The sequence below is a fragment of the Ananas comosus genome, linkage group 21 (assembly GCF_001540865.1).
Source record: "Ananas comosus cultivar F153 linkage group 21, ASM154086v1, whole genome shotgun sequence".
NCBI classification, from domain to species: Eukaryota; Viridiplantae; Streptophyta; class Magnoliopsida; order Poales; family Bromeliaceae; genus Ananas; species Ananas comosus.
Genome location: NC_033641.1, coordinates 3,422,318 through 3,440,827, shown reverse-complemented (window position 1 = coordinate 3,440,827; position 18,510 = coordinate 3,422,318). Strand labels below are relative to the sequence as shown.

General features: G+C 37.7%; 1 protein-coding gene across 3 annotated transcripts in view; it reads right to left on the bottom strand.

The window, feature by feature from the left end:
* The window catches only part of LOC109726495 (lysine--tRNA ligase, chloroplastic/mitochondrial-like), a 57,626-nt gene continuing 39,662 nt past the window's right edge, over positions 547-18,510 (bottom strand). For 2 of the 3 annotated variants that reach the window (XM_020256106.1, XM_020256105.1), the window contains exons 12-14: positions 6,331-6,421; positions 1,276-1,449; positions 547-889 (exon numbers count right to left, since the gene is read on the bottom strand). In XM_020256106.1, coding sequence (XP_020111695.1) covers positions 797-889; positions 1,276-1,449; positions 6,331-6,421 — 358 coding nt within the window. In that variant the 3' untranslated portion in view covers positions 547-796. Of the gene's footprint in view, positions 890-1,275; positions 1,450-6,330; positions 6,422-14,850; positions 15,076-18,510 lie in introns of those variants that run through there. The other variant, XR_002220536.1, reaches the window with a different exon arrangement.

Sequence of the window (18,510 nt, the reverse complement as noted above, 5' to 3'; positions counted from 1 at the left end):
CGCAAGGGTTGAGAATATTTCTCCATAGAACCATTTTTAATTAAACAAAATCACCTTTTCAATTAAACAAAATCACCACACTTTACGTGTAACTATCTCGGCGCCTAAATTGGAACACAGAGAGAAATAATTTACTGTATTTTGAATACGATGGCCGAATCACCGCGTTTAAACACAGCTATTAGTTTACCATATTCCTTAGTATTTGAATAAAGAAGAAAAAAAAAATTACAGTAAATATAATTTTGCTAGGCTATTTATAAAAAAAAAAAATTTGAGGGGGCACAATGCAAAAAAAAAAAAAGAAAGAAAAAGGGAACCCTAAGATCTGACTAGGAAAGATGACTCCAGACTCTTTTGAAGAAAAATTAGTTTTAAGATACATAACTCATGGCTTGTGGGTGACTCTCTTTAACTTAGCGAAGATCCGCTATTGAACTAATATTTCTACTCTTCAAAAAATTGATTTACGAATGAATTGCAACTACATCAATCCAAATGTTCCCTAAGGTTTGATTTCAGATTAATTTACTACGAAAAATAATATTCTCAGAAAAATTATTTTACTTTACAGTGTCTTTTATTACTTGAAAGAATTGGAAAGATCTCTTCATAATACAATGGGAGAGCATGAGACAAAATTTTGAAAAAGAACAAACATGAAGAGTAGCTTAAGTTAGTTAACTGCAATGTACCTGAGAGAAACAAGCCTTTCAACATGCAACCACAGTGGACCACTCCAGTAGTAATTAATCACCTCTAATGTTTCCTGTTTCCTTTTTCTGAATAAAAAACCCTATTGCTGAATCTTGAGGACAGGGAAAGCAATAACATCCCTTATACTTGCCGAGTTGGTTAGAAGCATTACTAGCCTATCGATACCAAGCCCCTGCAAAATGAGAAGAAAAGCTCAGGAAAAAAAAAAAAAAAAAAAACAGTTTGAAACGCATAAGATTCACAATTAAGTCCTCAACACGTTTTGTGTTTAGTGAGAACGCCGATTATGCTACTAGGGACAATCTTAGCGCACAAATTCTACTCGAATTTCAGTGGCTGATATTTCAGTAGTAGTGAAAGAAACTACAGAAAGTATACTTGTGACCAGGCCGAAATACTACATATTTATCGAGGCGGTTATATACCGATTACTGATAATTATCACGTGGTACATTACTTGATACAGTATGAAAAACATTGCAAGAAGTGAACTACGTAACTACGAGATGGAATAACAACACAGCAAACGAGAGATCCGAGCAGCCAAATTTATCATACCATTCCTGAAGCTGGGGGCATGCCATACTCTAAAGAAGTTACAAAGTCTTCATCAAGAGCAACTTCATAGGCATAATCATCAACACCACTTTGTACTTCGGTAGATTTTGATTCTGCAGTGAGGGCGGCGCGCTTCGCATTGTGCTGTTTTATTTGCTCTTCAAAGCGACTCCTCTGTAAGACAACAGCAGACTACCCTCATTAGAAGATCATGGTCGCTGCCAAAATGTTAAACAATTGTTGAAATATAACAACAGGCATGTTTCATGCCGTCACAACCCACGAGCCTACTCACAACAAAATTTGATCAGAGCATGCAACACACTAGGCAGTGTTTGGTTACATGTGATAAGCGTTTTACTAAGAATAACCATTTTCATTTTCCAGGCTTTCTTTTTTTTTGCAGAAAATAAAACTGAAAATTAAAAACACCTCTTTTTCCCTCGCTCTCGCTCACTCTCTTGATTTTCTTCTCGTTATGACTCGAAATTGTTTTTGTTTTACGCCAACCCAAACACCTAAAAACATAAATTTTCCTTTTACGGAAAACACTTTTCATCTGAAATTTGTTTTTTTTACAGTCATACGTTGAACCATACACCATCCAAGTGAGGCAAACTTAAAAAGCCTCTGCACAACCTTCAATGGGACAACATTCAAGCTTCAGCAAAATATATATTAAAACTGGTTTTAATTGCAGTTATGCCAAGCACTCGAGCCCACTTGAGATGATTTCTCAGATCTTGATATTCTAGGATGTGCCAATGTTTGAACCATCATCGAGACCTAACTGCATGGCTTGACAGGAATTTGCGAATAGAGCATTTCACTATGGAAGTTCAGTATAGAACCATACATTATGGAGAAAGTAGATAGGAGATTTTGCCTCAATGAAACCAAACCCTAAATCTGTACAAGCATTCAGAAGTTGAGCTTCGCTTGCAATTGATTGCCTAATTTTTCATCAGCCAAGACAGCTGCTAACATCATCATATAAAGTTATAAACCTAGGTTGCAGTCAAGTAGTAAATTATTGACTCATAGATACACTCAGGGAAAACAGCATTCTATTTCCAACATAGTACTAACAAAAATAGGGAACCTACTCTTCGCTTAGTTAGTAACAACAAACAACTTCAGAAAGAAGGCATGGCATGGCAAACCAGAGTTCTATCTCCCATGGTAAAATGAAGCGTAGGGCCCTGTTTACGGTTTATGGCAAGTTGGCAACGAAGGATGTTATAATCATAAACACAATACATAAAGATTTTGGATGTTTAGGAATTATCTGTACTTCAGTATACTAATGAAACCAAGTTACATGGACAGCTGAACACTGATATGGCATATGGACACGGCATGATGACATGATCATATCCCAATATGGCAGCTTTCAGAGAAAAGGGCAATAAACTACGGAAACAGCCAGGGTTATTCGTATATACGTAAATAAAAACATGCATATGTATGTTACGTTATCAATAGAGATAAGAGGTAAAAATATACAACAGGCATTGTATACATATCAGCCAGGACAAGTGCCCACACATATGCAAGCATATGTACGTAAATCTTTTATGCAGTCATGTAATTGGAGGGCTTATTTACCAATATCAGTGTAAATCCAATCATCTCTATAAGTAGACAGATATACAAATCTACATGTTTTAAGTTACGCAATCATTATATGACCTCTTCGTTTCAGAAAAATCAAAATAAACCCAAAACTAAAAAAATAAAAAAGATGCGTTTTCAGTATCCTGTGGCATGAACCACCACCACGTGTTGGTACGGCCCCCCGCACAGATGGCATGGGGTGGCACAAGCAATCCTTGCAAGCAACAAATTTAATCTACTTTGAAGAGACAAGAAATCCATATATAAGGATGCGTGTGTTAGAGAGAGAGCGAGAGAGTTCTTGATTGGTTCAAGCACTTCTTTAGTTGCTGACTCAACTCAGCGGATATGCATAGAAATAGGAGTAATTTTATGTATCACTTCGATTATACTACTGGCATATTAATACTAATAATTGGACTTCAGCATTTTGGACTGGTTGTTTGGGACCAATAAGTTGTTTGTAGTAGTAGTAGACTAAGTCATTACTTCAACATTTTGGGGCAATGAGTCTCAAATCATCTAGTGATCTTGGAATATATGTGTGATTGGTCCTGACGAGGCTGTCATAGCCTAAACAGAAATATAGCTAGCACATTAGCATTAAAACTTGGGTTTAAACATTTTTGGCCGGTAGTTTAGGCCCAAAAAGTTGGTGGTATTAGTAAGTTGGGTTTTTACAAACGATTCAACTTGCTAGCAGTAATAACTTATTGGGTTCAAACTATTGGCCAGAAATGCTTAAATCCAAATTATTCGTACCAAGGTTTAAAGTGCCCTAGCACGGAAGCATGCCGCTGTTTGCCTTGCACGGTACGGCACCAGCACGCTTCCGTGCAAACACATGGTACACTTGCATGCCGATGGATATGTATGAACTCCTACTGGCACGTTTTGGCATAAATTTATTTCAGTTTTTTTTGTTCCAATAAGCTCTCATAATAGTATTTTGAAAGATTTAATTAAATCATTATGAATATTTGCTATGTTAATTTACTAATTTTTTTGCATGTAAAATATAACTACACCTGATGCAGAATAAAAATTTTTACAGCTTAGAATGTTAAAAATGCAAAAACATCTTTCTTCTTTCTTTTGACCATATTATAGTTTTTCTTTTATAAAATACAAAAAAATAATTTTTTAAATAATTTTAAAAATTAATTGAAAAAATTATTTTAAAAAGTATTTGAAAAAATTATTTTTTTATTAATTTTTTTAAAAAATTATTAGATCTATCAAAAAAATTAAGCAATAAATTATATGACAAACAAATTAAATAAATTTAAGTATCAATTGATTTAATTTAGCTTTTAATTTTATTAGTATTTTTAATCTTCTAACGAAAAAATAAATTTTTATGTTTGATGTGTCTCAAAATTTATTTATTGAATTCGATTTTGTTCTCTTAATTCGTCAAAAATTTTGCAATGCGACAGATTTTGAAAAATAATTTATGAAAAAAATGGATGTCTGTGGTGGAAGCGAAGGGCTCATGCTGATAAAAGGGGTGCGGGGGGCTTCGCCCCCTGCGGTATGGATCGGATATATAAATTAAAAATTTGCTGTATATTGATAAACAAAAAAAATTAAGTCATAACTTTTTTGACCTACCGACCAAGTAGATCTTCGATTTGCAATGTCCTTGGGGGGTTTGGGATGCTTCATGGTATCCCAAAGAACAAAACAAAAAGGAAAAAAAAAAAGCAAAAAACCAAAAAAAAAAAAAGTGTGCTAGCACGGCAGTGCCGTGGCACGGACCTGCGTATCACTGTCTTGCGTGATACGCAGGTCCGTGCCGCAACACGGAGGGGGGTCCGAGACCATCCCTGTATTGTGCAACCTACGTGTCGCCCCGCACCGTACACAGGGCAGCACTTTAAACCTTGATTCGTACTAATATTGTGACACCCACTTTTGAAGGTGCTCACCCATTCCAAAACTACTCTAGTCCTAGGCTCGTTCAACCGTCTTAACCTTTGGGCTTAGCCACAGCCCAAACTATTATAATTTGATTTAGAGGTTTAGTCCTACTATACCTTATGTTAGGACTATTCCAAATTCTGGGGGTGTCACATTCCTATTCACAAGCATCAGACAATTTGAGACTCACCTCACTAGTCTTAGCTAAGTAGTGGGGAGCCGCACTCTTGCCTGTTATATGGCCCTATCTCAGCCTAGTCTCATCTCATACTTTTGACTAGTGATTGACTCTGATACCAACTATAGCACCCCGGAACTAATCCTACATTGGATGTTGAACCCATGATGCATTGGTATATAAAGGATAGGTATTTCTGTCAGTAATAACTAGCCTATAACATTTTGGGCTAGTGGATTAGGCCCAATAAGTTATTGGATCTAGAATACCGAATAAGTTATTGGATCTAGCTTACTATACTCATCAATTAACATACTTGTAAGCTTTTTTGTATGTAAAGTACAACTATACCTAATGCAGAATAAAAATTTTTACAGGTTTGAATTTTTTAAATACAAAGACATCTTTCTTTCTTTCTTTCGATCATTTTACAGTATTTCTTTCATAAAATAGAAAAAAATAATTTTTTAAATTATTTTAAAATTATTTGAAAAAATATTTTAAAAAGTATTTGAAAATTTTATTTTTAATTAAATTTTTCAAAGAATTATTAAATCTATCAAAAAAATTAAGCAATAAATTACATGACAAATAAATTAAATTAATTAAAGTATCAATTGATTTAATTTAGCTTTTAATTTTATTAGTATTTTCAACCTTCTAACGCAAAAAAATATTTTATATTTGATGTGCCTCAAAATTTATTTATTGAGTTTGATTTTGTTCCCATAATTTCACGATGCGACAAATTTTAATAAAATAATTTGCGAAGAAAAAATGAATGCCTGTGGTGGAAGCGGAGGGCTCGGGCGATGTGGGTCGGATATGTAAATTAAAAACTTGCCCGTATATTGATAAATAAAAAATTAATTATAATTTTTTTTACCTACCTAACAAATAGATTTTCAATTTGCAATGTCTTTGGGGGGTGTGGGTACCCAGGATGTTTGCGTACCCCAAAAGAAAAAAAAGGCAAAAAAAAAAAGCAAAAGGCAAAAAAAAAAAGAAGAAAAAGGGAACCAACACGATACATACTGCGGTACCTCCCGGGTATTGTGCTATCTCGCGCAACACCCAGGGCGGCACCGCGGGGGGCTTGTTAGAACCCCCCGTACCGTGCCCCCATCTTGGGGGCACAATACGTGCCGCCTTATCCCGTACGATACTAGGCACCACTTTAAACCCTGTATCCAATACAACAAAGTATACAAAAAGATACATGCATTTTAGATTACATATATGGGAAAGATGACAAAAGAAGAATGCACTCGTCGCAATAAAGTAAGAAGAGCTTGCAAGAATAAAGGTAACTGGAAATCAGTTCATATAAAAGATACCTGATCAATTGGATCTGTAAGTTCAGAGAATGCATTAGCAATCTCACGACCACAAATGAACAGTTCAAATCGTTCAGTCAATCCTGTATATCTGCAAAGATAATGGAGAACATACTTATTGATGATGTTTTGCGTAATTCAAGAGAAAGCATAGCTACTAGATTGCACCTACTTGATAATAGAGATAGCATGAAAATTTTAGTACTCAAAATATGCTCAAAGCTGTCATGATGCTGCATTATAATAGGAGAAAGTTTTCAGTCGAGGAGATAGTTAAAATGGATGTCATAGTTTGTGATGTTAAAGGGAAAACGAGGTTGATTTGCTATCCTTTTAATCTTTTTAGCTGCAATAGATAATAATGGAAGACAAAGGTTTTTACAAAATTATGTGATATAAGCATTTTATTTTTGTTTTTGAACAGATCAGTAACCAATAATTACCAGCATAACAACCCTATTTAAGACAACAAAATCAATCCTTAAATTCCATAAATCTAGAATAATGCAGTGCACAACTGTTTTCAAAAAGTTTCCGTCTATCCTAGCAAAGAACCGAAAATGAGGCAAAACCAAGATTGCCTACTGCACCCATGATCCCCAGAAGCTGTCCATACTCAGTCCTATAATCAACAAAACTATATTTAGCCAAAAGCCCTCACTTCACAGGAAGGTTTCACAAACAACAATGAATCATTGATTTGAGAGGATTCCGGATAGGATTGAATATTAGGAATTTCTCCTTACGGCATCTATCTGATAACGCTGCTTCTACGCAACCTTCATAAGAGTGTTACTATTGGTTTGATTTTGAGTATCTTACATTATGTTTGCTAGAAGAATTTTAGAAAAGATCTTAGGGTCATTATTGTGCTAATTATCACGTGCAGTTGCATTATCAACATAAAATAAATTAAGTGACCTCCATCGACCGTGGTAGGCTAATAGGTGCATTGATGCGGACGGGTCCCCTTTCGGGTGTACGAACGCCGTCGATGCCGTAAACGCAACTTGAGCATGTGGCTCAATCAATCAGGACTGGGTTCGGATTGAATCGCACCGGTTAGTTTCTAGAAGTATCTAAGATTATGTGATTTTATTTAAAAATCTATTTCTTTGGGTATAGTATCCCCGGCGTTCTACAGCCGTGAGATTTCAGCATCTGAGGCTTGTCGACACATCTGGAGAGTGTCGAGACAAGTCCGAGTAGTTTTGACGCGAAATAGACGCAAAACGGACTCAGTGTGACGCGAGAGAAGGGTTTTGACACTGAAATCTAGAAAGTGCAGGTTGTCAGTATTGAGTACCGGTACCACGCAGGAGTACCGGTACCCCAGTGTAATTTTTCGACTGCTGCTCTCGGGTTGCGATTATTGATGCTGGGTACCGGTACAGCATCGGGCTGGTACCGATACTCCAGGGTAGGTGAGGGCCTTTTGGTCAATTGCTACATCGTGGACTTCACCCTTATCCCTAGTGTATATATGTGTTGAGAGGCTGAGAGCCTGAGAGGGAGAGTTTATTTGCTGTTTCCTCTCTCTCTCTAGTTTTTGATTGTGGTTGAGGTGGTGTTCGTGGCTCGAGCTCGGATCGACGTCGACGTTACCCCGGGGAGTCGTTCGAGCGTGCGCGCATCGTGGTAACACAATTGGAGGCCGAGCGAGCGCGTGTTGTCCTCTCCTTCCGACTTCTCACCGTCGTTGGACTAGCTTTTCGAGGTGGTGAAGTTTACCGAAATCATCGGAATATCTTCTAAGTTTTAGTATAGTCGACATGTATTAATTGTGTAGTTTCTTGCTAGTATTCGAATTCATGGATTAGTGTTTAAATTTGAATTTGGAGTTAAGCTAGTAGTTCAATTTTACATGTTGAACTTGGAATTGACATAGAAAACTATTAGATTCTACACTGTCATTTTCTGAAAATTACCAGATTTAGCTTTAAGAGCTGTAGTTTGTTTGTATCGTCGCAGTTTGTACGTGGTGGATACTCAGATTAGTGTAGGATGAATTTACGCTCGTGCTGAGATGTCGAGCTTAATTTACAGTTGTGTATAGACTGTTTCGGACTGTCGGGTGCCGTCGCAGTTGACGGTGGACCTAGATTTCTGTACTTTGCATCAGATTGTGCCGAGGGCACGTGAGCTTTGGCTGTTAGACCAGTTAGACCCAGTTGCTTTGATTATAGCCTATGAGAGCTTGATTGAGCTCGGTAGAGACACGCTTGCATACTCGGTTGGGTAGCGCCCACGAGTGCCACTCCGGAGTCGGGCTTAATGCATTTGCGTTGATGTCGTAGTGTCCTGGTTGGACTTGCTCTCCACCAACAACCTAGCATGGTGGTAGTTGGTGTAGTTTCGACAGGTGGGACGGGTGCGTTCACAGTCCCTAGTGAGATTGGGTCAGAGATTGCATCAGAGTTACATCTACAAATAGATAGTGTTGGTTAGCAATAGTGTAGTGGCATATAGTGTAGAGTTTTTCCAGCTTCCTTTACCATCTTCCTGCATACTTCTGTAAACTTAGTAGGTGAGCCGTTGAGGTCGGTAGCGGTACCCACTGAGGACTACTTTTTGTAGTAGTTCTCACACCCAGTTGTTGACCTCTTTTTGTAGAGCCTTCTTCTGTGGCTGCTGCTGTTACTGATCCTGATCGTGGACAGGAAGTCGCGAGCTAGATCCCTTCCAGTTTTGTTGCTGTTTTAGAGGAGTACCAGCTACAGGTAGTTTTGGTTTTTGGTTCATGTACATATTGATATTAGATACTCGCTGGAGCGAGTGATGTTGTATCTGGAGGCTATGTATAGTGAACCTGATGTTTATTTACTTATGTTTACAGTTCTGCTAGTAGCTCTATACTACTAGTTATAGTTTTGTATGATTACAGGTACAGGTACAGCTATCGCTTCGTATACAGGAAAAATTCCTATGTATACAGCGGGTCTATTGGCGTGCCCGAAGAAACGTGTAATCCGGAGCGTGACATTGGGTAAGTTGAGATTTTAGTTATTCTGTTAGGATGGGTTGAGATTTTTATTCTGTTAGGATAGGTTGAGATTTTTTTTTAATTTTGTTAGGATAGTTGTTAAATTTTATTTGAGCTTATCCATCTGTTAGGAAAGCTTTTTAAATAAGCCTATGTATGGAACGATTAAAATATGAAGATGAATATTGCGATAACCATTGAGATGTGTTCTCTAATTTCCTTCGCATTTATGCGTCGACCGGAGTGAGTCCGTGGGGAGCGAGTCCCTTTATCTTTCTTTTGTTTTCTTTTATTTTATTGCCCGTGCATTCACTGCCACCAACGTCCCCACCATTGATGTCATCTCTGCCACCGCTGCCACCGTCACTTGGAGTCGACCGCCTACAACACTGCCACCCTATCATGACGCCCCGTTGCCGCCCGCAGACATCTCCACCACCGTCTTGCCTTGCTGCTACCGATTGCTAGGCCCGAGCCACCTCCCGATCATTTGGACGTCAATGATCAAACCGATGTCATCTAGCTTGTCCACCGAGCACAATTTTTTTTTCTTTTATCTTTCTAATCATCTTATCTCAATTCTCCCACTTATTCTCCCTCTTCCCGACCCCTTTCCTTTAAATAACCCCTCTTGTGTGCTTTGGCCATAGCCAAACGCCACTACTTATAGGCCTAAGGATACAATGAACCTAGCCACACAACTCACCCACTATCTCATAGTAATGAGCCCTCATGAATGCTAGGTGATCCCAAGAGTTACCTATGACTCTTGGATTTCCGTTGGGAGTTATGGAGGCATTAATTGCAGCAGTTACATAACCCTTCATCTCCCATGAAAGGTTGCTGGTTTTGGGCCTCCTTACAACTCGCTCTGCTAGCGAAGCTGGGCCAGGGACTTGGCCGCACTGAAGAATCACTAAGTCCCTGACAAGCAGCTGCTGACTGCAGACTGCAGAGTGCCCAGCAGCAGCAGTAGCAAGGCTGCTACCAGCAGCACTTACTGCTACTGCTAGCAACAGCAGCAGCTGCAGGGCAGCAATGTAAAGAGAAAGAAAAAGAGAAAAAAAAAAGAAAGAAAGAAAAGGAAAGAAAGAGAGTAGAATTCGAGGAAAGAGATGAAAATGAAAGAAAAGAAAGGGAGGAAGAAGGGAGAAAAGAAAGGAAAAGGAAGAATGAAATTGAATGAAATAGACATTGTGATTGGCGTAATTCGCACCTCTAAACTTCAATCGACGCTCGCAGGGTGTCCAGGAGTGTGAATGAGAGTGCTATACACATCCGGTTAGTTGCAATTTAAGGTAAATGGCGTCCAACTAGAGTGAATTGAGCTCAGAGTAGAAAATTTGCATTGTGATCGTAATTCTAACAACTTTGCTCTGATTAGTGGTTCCAAGCGATTGTGAGCCGGGGGAAAAGCACGTGAGGAGCATTTCTCTTGCTCGAGTCGACATAGCGAGTCGAGGTGGGTTCTGAGTCGCCGAAAATGGCGAATTTCCTTCTACACCTATTTGAGGATGAGATGTAGTACTTAAATTCGTGCACATGACTTACCTCCTATTGATCCTCATTTTATGAGAATTGAAGCATGAACTTAACATTGATACCTGATCACATAGGTTGTTAACTCCTCATAAGCATTTATGTGAACAACAAGTTATACCTGAGCATGGTGTCGGAAGCATAACGTAGGTTTCGATACATGGTTTGATTTGTCGATAGAGATGTTATTAGTGCGAAATTGAGTACTTATTCTCGAAGAGCAGGTAATGGAGGCCACACTTCTTCTCTTGGCATTCTACGCATTGACATGAGGTCTTTTCTTCTCGTTGTATTGTACATGTAATAGAGACCGAGGAGTTAGATTCTTTGAGACCGAGGGTTCATGAGACATTTGTGGCTCGAACCTTTGGACATCTTATCATTAAGTTGAGATCTTATTGTGTCTTGTGATCCTTTGTTCAATCCATTATTTCATTGTCGTGACATAATGATTGTTAGTATTTTTGAATGTAGCCATGCTAGTCGGTTGTGGGAGACCAGTTGACATTTTATACATCTTGGTGAATCATCTCTTATCTATTTCTCTTGTACCTGCCATGTCATTTGTGATAGAGGCCGCGGGTAGTGCGGCGGTAGAGTACAGCTACTTGACATAGAGAGCGCTTATGCACATGCTACTGTGATATTAACCTATTGTTTACTCCATGCCTACTCTGAGGATATAGGATTGGCATTGTGATATTGTTGACTATGAGATAGACCATAGCCTGCAAGGCCACTTTGAGTTTGACAGTGCTACTTGTTACGAGACTCAATAGGGGTCGTTCCCCTTCGAGTGCCGCTCCGGATGCTGGCCAGTATAGTTGAGATATGTGTGCCCAAGGGGCAGAGCCTAAGTGTCGACGATGCACCTACGGGAGTGCAATTCCGACACTAGGCGAGCGCAGGCTTGACCGGACATACGAGTCGGTCATTCCGATTGGGTATGATTATAGTATTTGTTGTAGTGGTTGCATTGATGTAGACACTATACAATTTTCTTTTCTTAACTCTCATTACCTATACGGAGGTCTATTTCTAACACATGCAGTTATTTAGTTACTGTTACCTGATACTTCCCTATACAGGTCATAGCGAGGTAGTCATTTACTGCACTTTACCTTTATTTGTTCATTTGTTCAGATTATTTACTTTTATTTGTTCAGATTTAGTTACTCATTTACAGCAGCTTTTACTATTCTTATATTAGTCTGGCCTCCAGTAGACCTAGCGGGAAGATCGTGGTTATCGCCGACCGTACCCACTGGGAATTACTGTTCAGTAGTTCGCACACCCTATTGTGTTTTTTTTTTTCAGGAGTACATACACCGACGGTTAATCGAGGTGAGAAGGATCGCGTAGTAGATAGAACCTTCTACCAGCCTATCTATACATTAGAAGGCCACCAGATAAAGTGCTCCGTTGTACTACATATGGGGCTGGCAAACGAGCGAGCCGGCTCGCGTTCGACTCGTGTTCGGCTCGATATTCGGCTGACATGGGACCTGTCTTTTGGGAACATGGCCATGTCGTTATGTTAAAAGCGACTTTTACGTAACAAAGCCCAAAATGTTTGAGAATCTTTGAAAGATTAGTTAATGTTGAACTTTTATACTAAGATTCTAGATATTTATTCATACTTAGTGGTATTTGTTCTAAATTTTGAATGGATGCGTAGCACTAAGTTCAAAACGCACAAAACGCAGGAAAGGCTAAGAAGCTTCAGAACCTAAGAAGCTAAAAGTTATGAGGCGAGGCTTGAAGAAGTTCTGAGGCTGAGCTGGGTGCTTATATATATGTACATATATACATATATACATATGTATATGTATATGTATGCATATATATATATATGTATATATATATGCATATATATATATATGTATATATATATACATATATATGTATATATACATATGTATATGTATGTATATACATATGTATATGTATGTATATACATATGTATATGTATGTATATATATACATATACATATGTATATATACATATATGTACTTATATATATATATATATGTATATATATATATATATATATATCTCAGGCCGATGATACCAATAAGGTACGCATACCCGAGGAAAGTATGTCACCGTATTCAAAAGCTAGGAATCTAAATAAGGTAATTAGTAAAAGTAGGCAATCTAGTATGATAAATTGGTTGATGGGTAAGTTGGGATCCCCTGGTGATAGTAAGATTCACTCCTGGTGGTAGTAGGATTGGTGTGTAGGGTAGTTAGTTGCCAATTTTTAAATACTCACGTTCCCCTAGATATGTGTATTCTCATATCATCGGGGTCGTATATATATATAAACTCGAAAAGCTCAAAAAGTTCGGATTAAGCTTGCTCGGCTCATTATGAGTTCGAGTCGAACTTTACTTAAAGCTCGGAAAATAAAACAAGTTCGAGTCGAGTAAATTAAAGCTCAGCTCGAGCTCGCNATATAATGTATTTTAATTATATATAGGCTTTAATTTAATTTGAGCCATTATTGTTGGTCCATAAAATAAACCCAATAAGTACAACCGTGCAATTGAGACCAACTCTAAATTTACATAACACACTTTCTCTTTCAGACTTTTACTGTTGCACATAACCCTAAAACATGATAACATTCAAATTTTCAAATCCCTATTTTTTTCCCTCTCTCTCTCTCTCTCTCTCTCTCTCTCTCTCTCTCTCTCACAGACCCTCATCCAGTCAGGAAGTCACCCTAGCTCACATTTCTTATAATTATTTTGTATTTTGAACTATTGGACATGTTGCATCAAATTGTAGGTAATGTTCTATAAAAATTAAACTATTGATTATATAATGTCGAGAATTTCAATCGGCTCGTTTAGAGCTCGAGCTCGGCTCGACTCGAAATTAGACTAGCTCGAGCTCGGCTCGAATTAATTTCAAGCCGAGCTTGAGCCTAGATTTAGGCTTGAAATTAATTTCAAGCCGAATTTGAGCTGACATAAGCTCGCTCGAGCTCGGCTCGTTTCCACCCCTAACTACATACGTGTATTGGCGAGGGCCAGGCCCCTTTCTCCTTGTACTTTGTTCTAAGGTTGTGTTTTTATCTGTAGTACATGTTGTGTGGCAGTTTAGCCTGTTGATAGTGGTCTGATACATGTCGTTTGTTATTCAGCACTACATCTTGCTGCTTGTGATGTGAGAATAGTTTGTTCGATCTCGCACGACTCTTGGAAACTGTTCTGTCTGTTCAGCGGGTCTGTTCGCGCCCTGTAGTCTTCTGCTGCGAGCTCGGGGTGTGACATTAACAAATTAATATAATATTCTATTTGCAACCTTCTTTGATGTTTAAAATTAAAAATTGTGTATTTGATTGTTTGATTAGTTTGTGGTATGTAATGTTTTAAAATTTTATTTAGTTTGTAGTATTGTCTAGTTTGTATGCGATGTTTCGGTTATTTATTTATTTTGTAGCATGCATGTTTCAATTATTTGCCAAATTTGTAGTATGAATGTTTCAATTATTTAGTGAGTTTTCATATGCCTATATCTTTTAACATATATTTGTTTACTAGAAAGTTGAAAGATGAATCCATCACAAGGAGAACCATCTACCCAGAAAGGAAAAAAAAATTAAAGCTACGTGGGATGCATCGTTGCTTAAATTTTTTTGAAGAAGTATGTGTTAAAGAGGTCAATGCCAGGAACCGACCTAATACTCATTTTAATAGAATTGGATGGTAAAATGTGGTTAATAAATTTAGAGAGAAAACAAAGAGCTTACGACAAAATACAATTGAAAAATAAATGGGATTCTCTTAGAAGGGATTGGGTTTTATGTATGCAATTAGTTGGTAAAGAGATAGGATTAGGATGGAATCATGCAAGGGGTACCATTGATGCCAGTCCTGTATGGTGCGAGGAGAAATTAAAGGTTAGTATAAATTTATTTTTTTAGCTTATTCATACTATATGTTTTCTTTACAATATTATGTAACCATATGATATATGTAGATACTACCTGAAGCTGCAAAGTTCCGTGACACGGGGTTGGAGAATACTGCACTACTACAAGTTATGTTTTCGAAAACCGTTGCTTTAGGTGACATGGCATGGACACCGGCTTTAGGGACAATGCCTCCCGATCCATATCGTTCACGTGATTTAGAGGAAGGTAATGGGGACTTGAATGACGATATCAATGTGGCAGCCATAAATCTTGAATCTGGTGATTCTGAGATTACTCCTTTAAGTGATAAAGGAAAGAAAAGAGTAAGAGATAGTCAAGAAAAAAAAAAGGCAAGAAAGATATAATTGGGACAGCTACTTATATGCAACAATAGTTATCCTTATATGCGATACAGTTGAGAGCTTTAATTCTCAAAGTAGCCGTTCAGTCATATCTAGGAGCTCGACCTATAGTTTTAAAGATTGTATGGATTTGTTGATGACGATGAATGAAATTACACGAATGAGTGCACTTTATATGTTTGCCATTCGCTTATTTAAAAAATCGATTAATCGAGAGGCATTCATAGACTTGAAAGAACCGGAAGTGCGACTCGTGTGGCTAAAGGATGAATTTGAAGAATATATGGCGACAAAAAAACTGGCAACTTAGGATGTTTTCCATTAGATCTCTGTTGTTGTACTAGTAATATTGTTTTAACATTAATGTGTGTTATTGTGTGTTTGTTGTGCTCTAATATGCTATTGTATTAGTAATATTATGTTGTTGTGCGTTTGTTGTTGTGTATTTGTAATATAATGTTGCTGTGTGTTTGTTATGCTTTTTAATATAATGTTGTATGCTACTGTATTAGTAATATTATGCTTTTTAATAGTAAGTTATATCTATATTTTTATATTGTAAATATCTAATAGTTTTAATTATTTTCTGTCCATATGTAGGTGAGTACTATCTTGTAGACACAGAGTATCCCAATATAAAAGGATATTTAGGACCTTACATTGGCAGAAATGTGAGATATCATATTCCTGACTTTAGGCAGAAGTCTCAACCACGAGGTTATAAAGAGGTGTTTAATCATGCACATTCATCCTTGAGGAATTTTATTGAACGATCATTTGGTGTACTTAAAGCACTATGACGTATATTACAAATGATGCAAGGTTATCCAGTGCCAACTCAATCAAAAATAGTGTCTGCAGCTATGGCACTTCACAACTTTATTAGGATGAGTTCGACACAAGATGAAGAGTTCAACAAATATGATCAAGATATGAATTATATGCCCAACATTGAAGAAGATGAAAGCAGTACAACTAGCTCGACACAGAATTATAGTGGAGTAACAGATGATTACATCATGACCCAAACTTGCGATCGTATTGCTGCATCATTGATGAGCACATTTAGATAAATTGTTATCCTAATGGATATTTATCATTATACACTTTTGTTATATTAAATAGTTATTAATAACTTGAAATATTGGCACACAATATTAATTAGTTTTAAAAATGACTAATGTTAGACAGCATTACAAAATCACTTCAGCAAAAAAATTTGCCAAATAGCTTTCTAAAATCACTTCAACAAAATCACTTTTCTATCAGACTCAGCTAAATGCTCTACAACTTTTGACAGAAATCACTTTTCCAAACCAAAATCAATTATGTAGAAATCACTTTTCTAGAATCTAGGCCAAACGGGTCCTATGCTGCACCCCTGGTCTGCCGAATAGCACTGATTGTTGAATTATCCACTTACTGTCTGTCGATCATGTTGCATAACTTTGTTTCATGCTTGTTAACAATATAAACACAATTACTAGATATTTTCCTAACTTCTTATATACTGTCATATGTAGTTATTCTTTGTCATCTCCGTCATATACCAAGTTTCCTTTTCATCTTCCTTCAAGATGGTAATGCACTGTTTCATCAAGAAGAAGGCGAGTGACATAGGGAAGGAGGTTTAGGAAGGAAAAGAAGTAGCACGCGATGAAGCACAGGAGATCATGGGACGAGCGAAAGAAGAATTGACGAGTGGCATATTTCACTAGTTGATCCCATATTACACTATTTGGAGCAAATGTTGCACTAATATGTCTGCATAATGAACTACATTTTGGGAATAATACACTGTTTGGGCTTTTGTTGCACCATTTTCGATTAGGTTGCACCCTTTGTCTACCGGATAGAACTGATTGTTGAATTATCCACTTACTGTCTGTCAGTCTGTTGCATGACTTAGTTTCACACTTTTTAACGATATAAACTTAATTATAAGATATTTTCCTTTTTATATACTGTCATCTATAGTTATTCTTTGTTATCTTCGTCATATGCTAAGTTTCCCTTTCATCTTCCTTCCGTATGTTAATATGTTGTTTCATCAGGAAGAAGTCCAGCGGCATAGGGGAGGAGGTTTACGAGCGAAAGAAGAATGACGAGGGGGTGGTATATTACACTAGTTGATCCCGTGTTGCACTCCTTGGAGCAAACATTGCACTAATATGTCTGCGTGAATAATACACCTTGGATTTTTGTTGCATCATTTTCGAGTATGTTGCACCCCTTGTCTACAGGGTAGCACTAATTGAATTATCCGCTAACTGTCTGTCGGTCACGTTGCATGACTTAATTTCATATTTTTAACAATATAAACACGATTATTAGATATTTTCCTTACTTTTTATATACTGTCATTTGTAGTTATTCTTCGTCATCTCTGTCATATGCCAAGTTTCCCTTTCATCTTCTTCAGGATAGTAATACACTATTTCATCAAGAAGAAGACCAGCGGCATGGAGGAGGTTTAAGAAGGAGAAGAAGCAGCACGGGATGAAACACAGGAGAGCGTGGGACGAGCGAAAGAAGAATGACGAGGGAGTGGCATATTGCACTGGTTGATCCCGCATTGCACTCTTTGGAGCAAATGCTGCACTAAGATGTCTGCATAATGGACTACGTTTTGGGAATAATACAATGTTTGGGCTTTTGTTGCACTATTTTCGATTATGTTGCACCCTTTGTATGCCGGGTAGCACTGATTGTTGAATTATCCACTTACTGTCTGTCGGTCCATTGCATGACTTAGTTTCATTCTTTTTAATGATATAAAAATAATTATTAGATATCTTCCTTGCTTTTTATATATTGTCGTCTGTAGTTATTCTTCGTTATCTCCGTCATATGCTAAGTTTCCCTTTCATCTTCCTTCAGGATGGTAATATGCTGTTTCATCAGGAAAAAGGCCGGCAAGATAGAGGAGGGGGGGTTTAGGAAGAAGAAGAAACAGCACAAGACAAAGTAGAGTGTGAGATAAGCAGATGAAGAATGATGAGGGAGTGGCGTATTGCACAGGTTGACCACGCGTTGCACTCTCCGGAGCAAGCGTTGCACCGGTATGTCTGCATAATGCACTATTTGAATTTTTCTTTCACCTGTTGCGGAGATGATGCACGACTTGTCTGCCTTGTTGTACACATTTACTTCTAAATATATCTTGCAAATATTTCTTTGGAATAATCCGAACAACAAACAACGAAGCTAATGAATAGCGCCGCACAATGTGGTTCGCATTCTGAAAAAACAACTAACGTGACCCGCCACAACGGGCATCTAATGCCTATGGCCGCGGGCCAAACTGTATTTTCTATGTATCTGAAAGGGTGGGGGTAGGGCAGACGGAGGGCATTTTCATCCAAGAGCA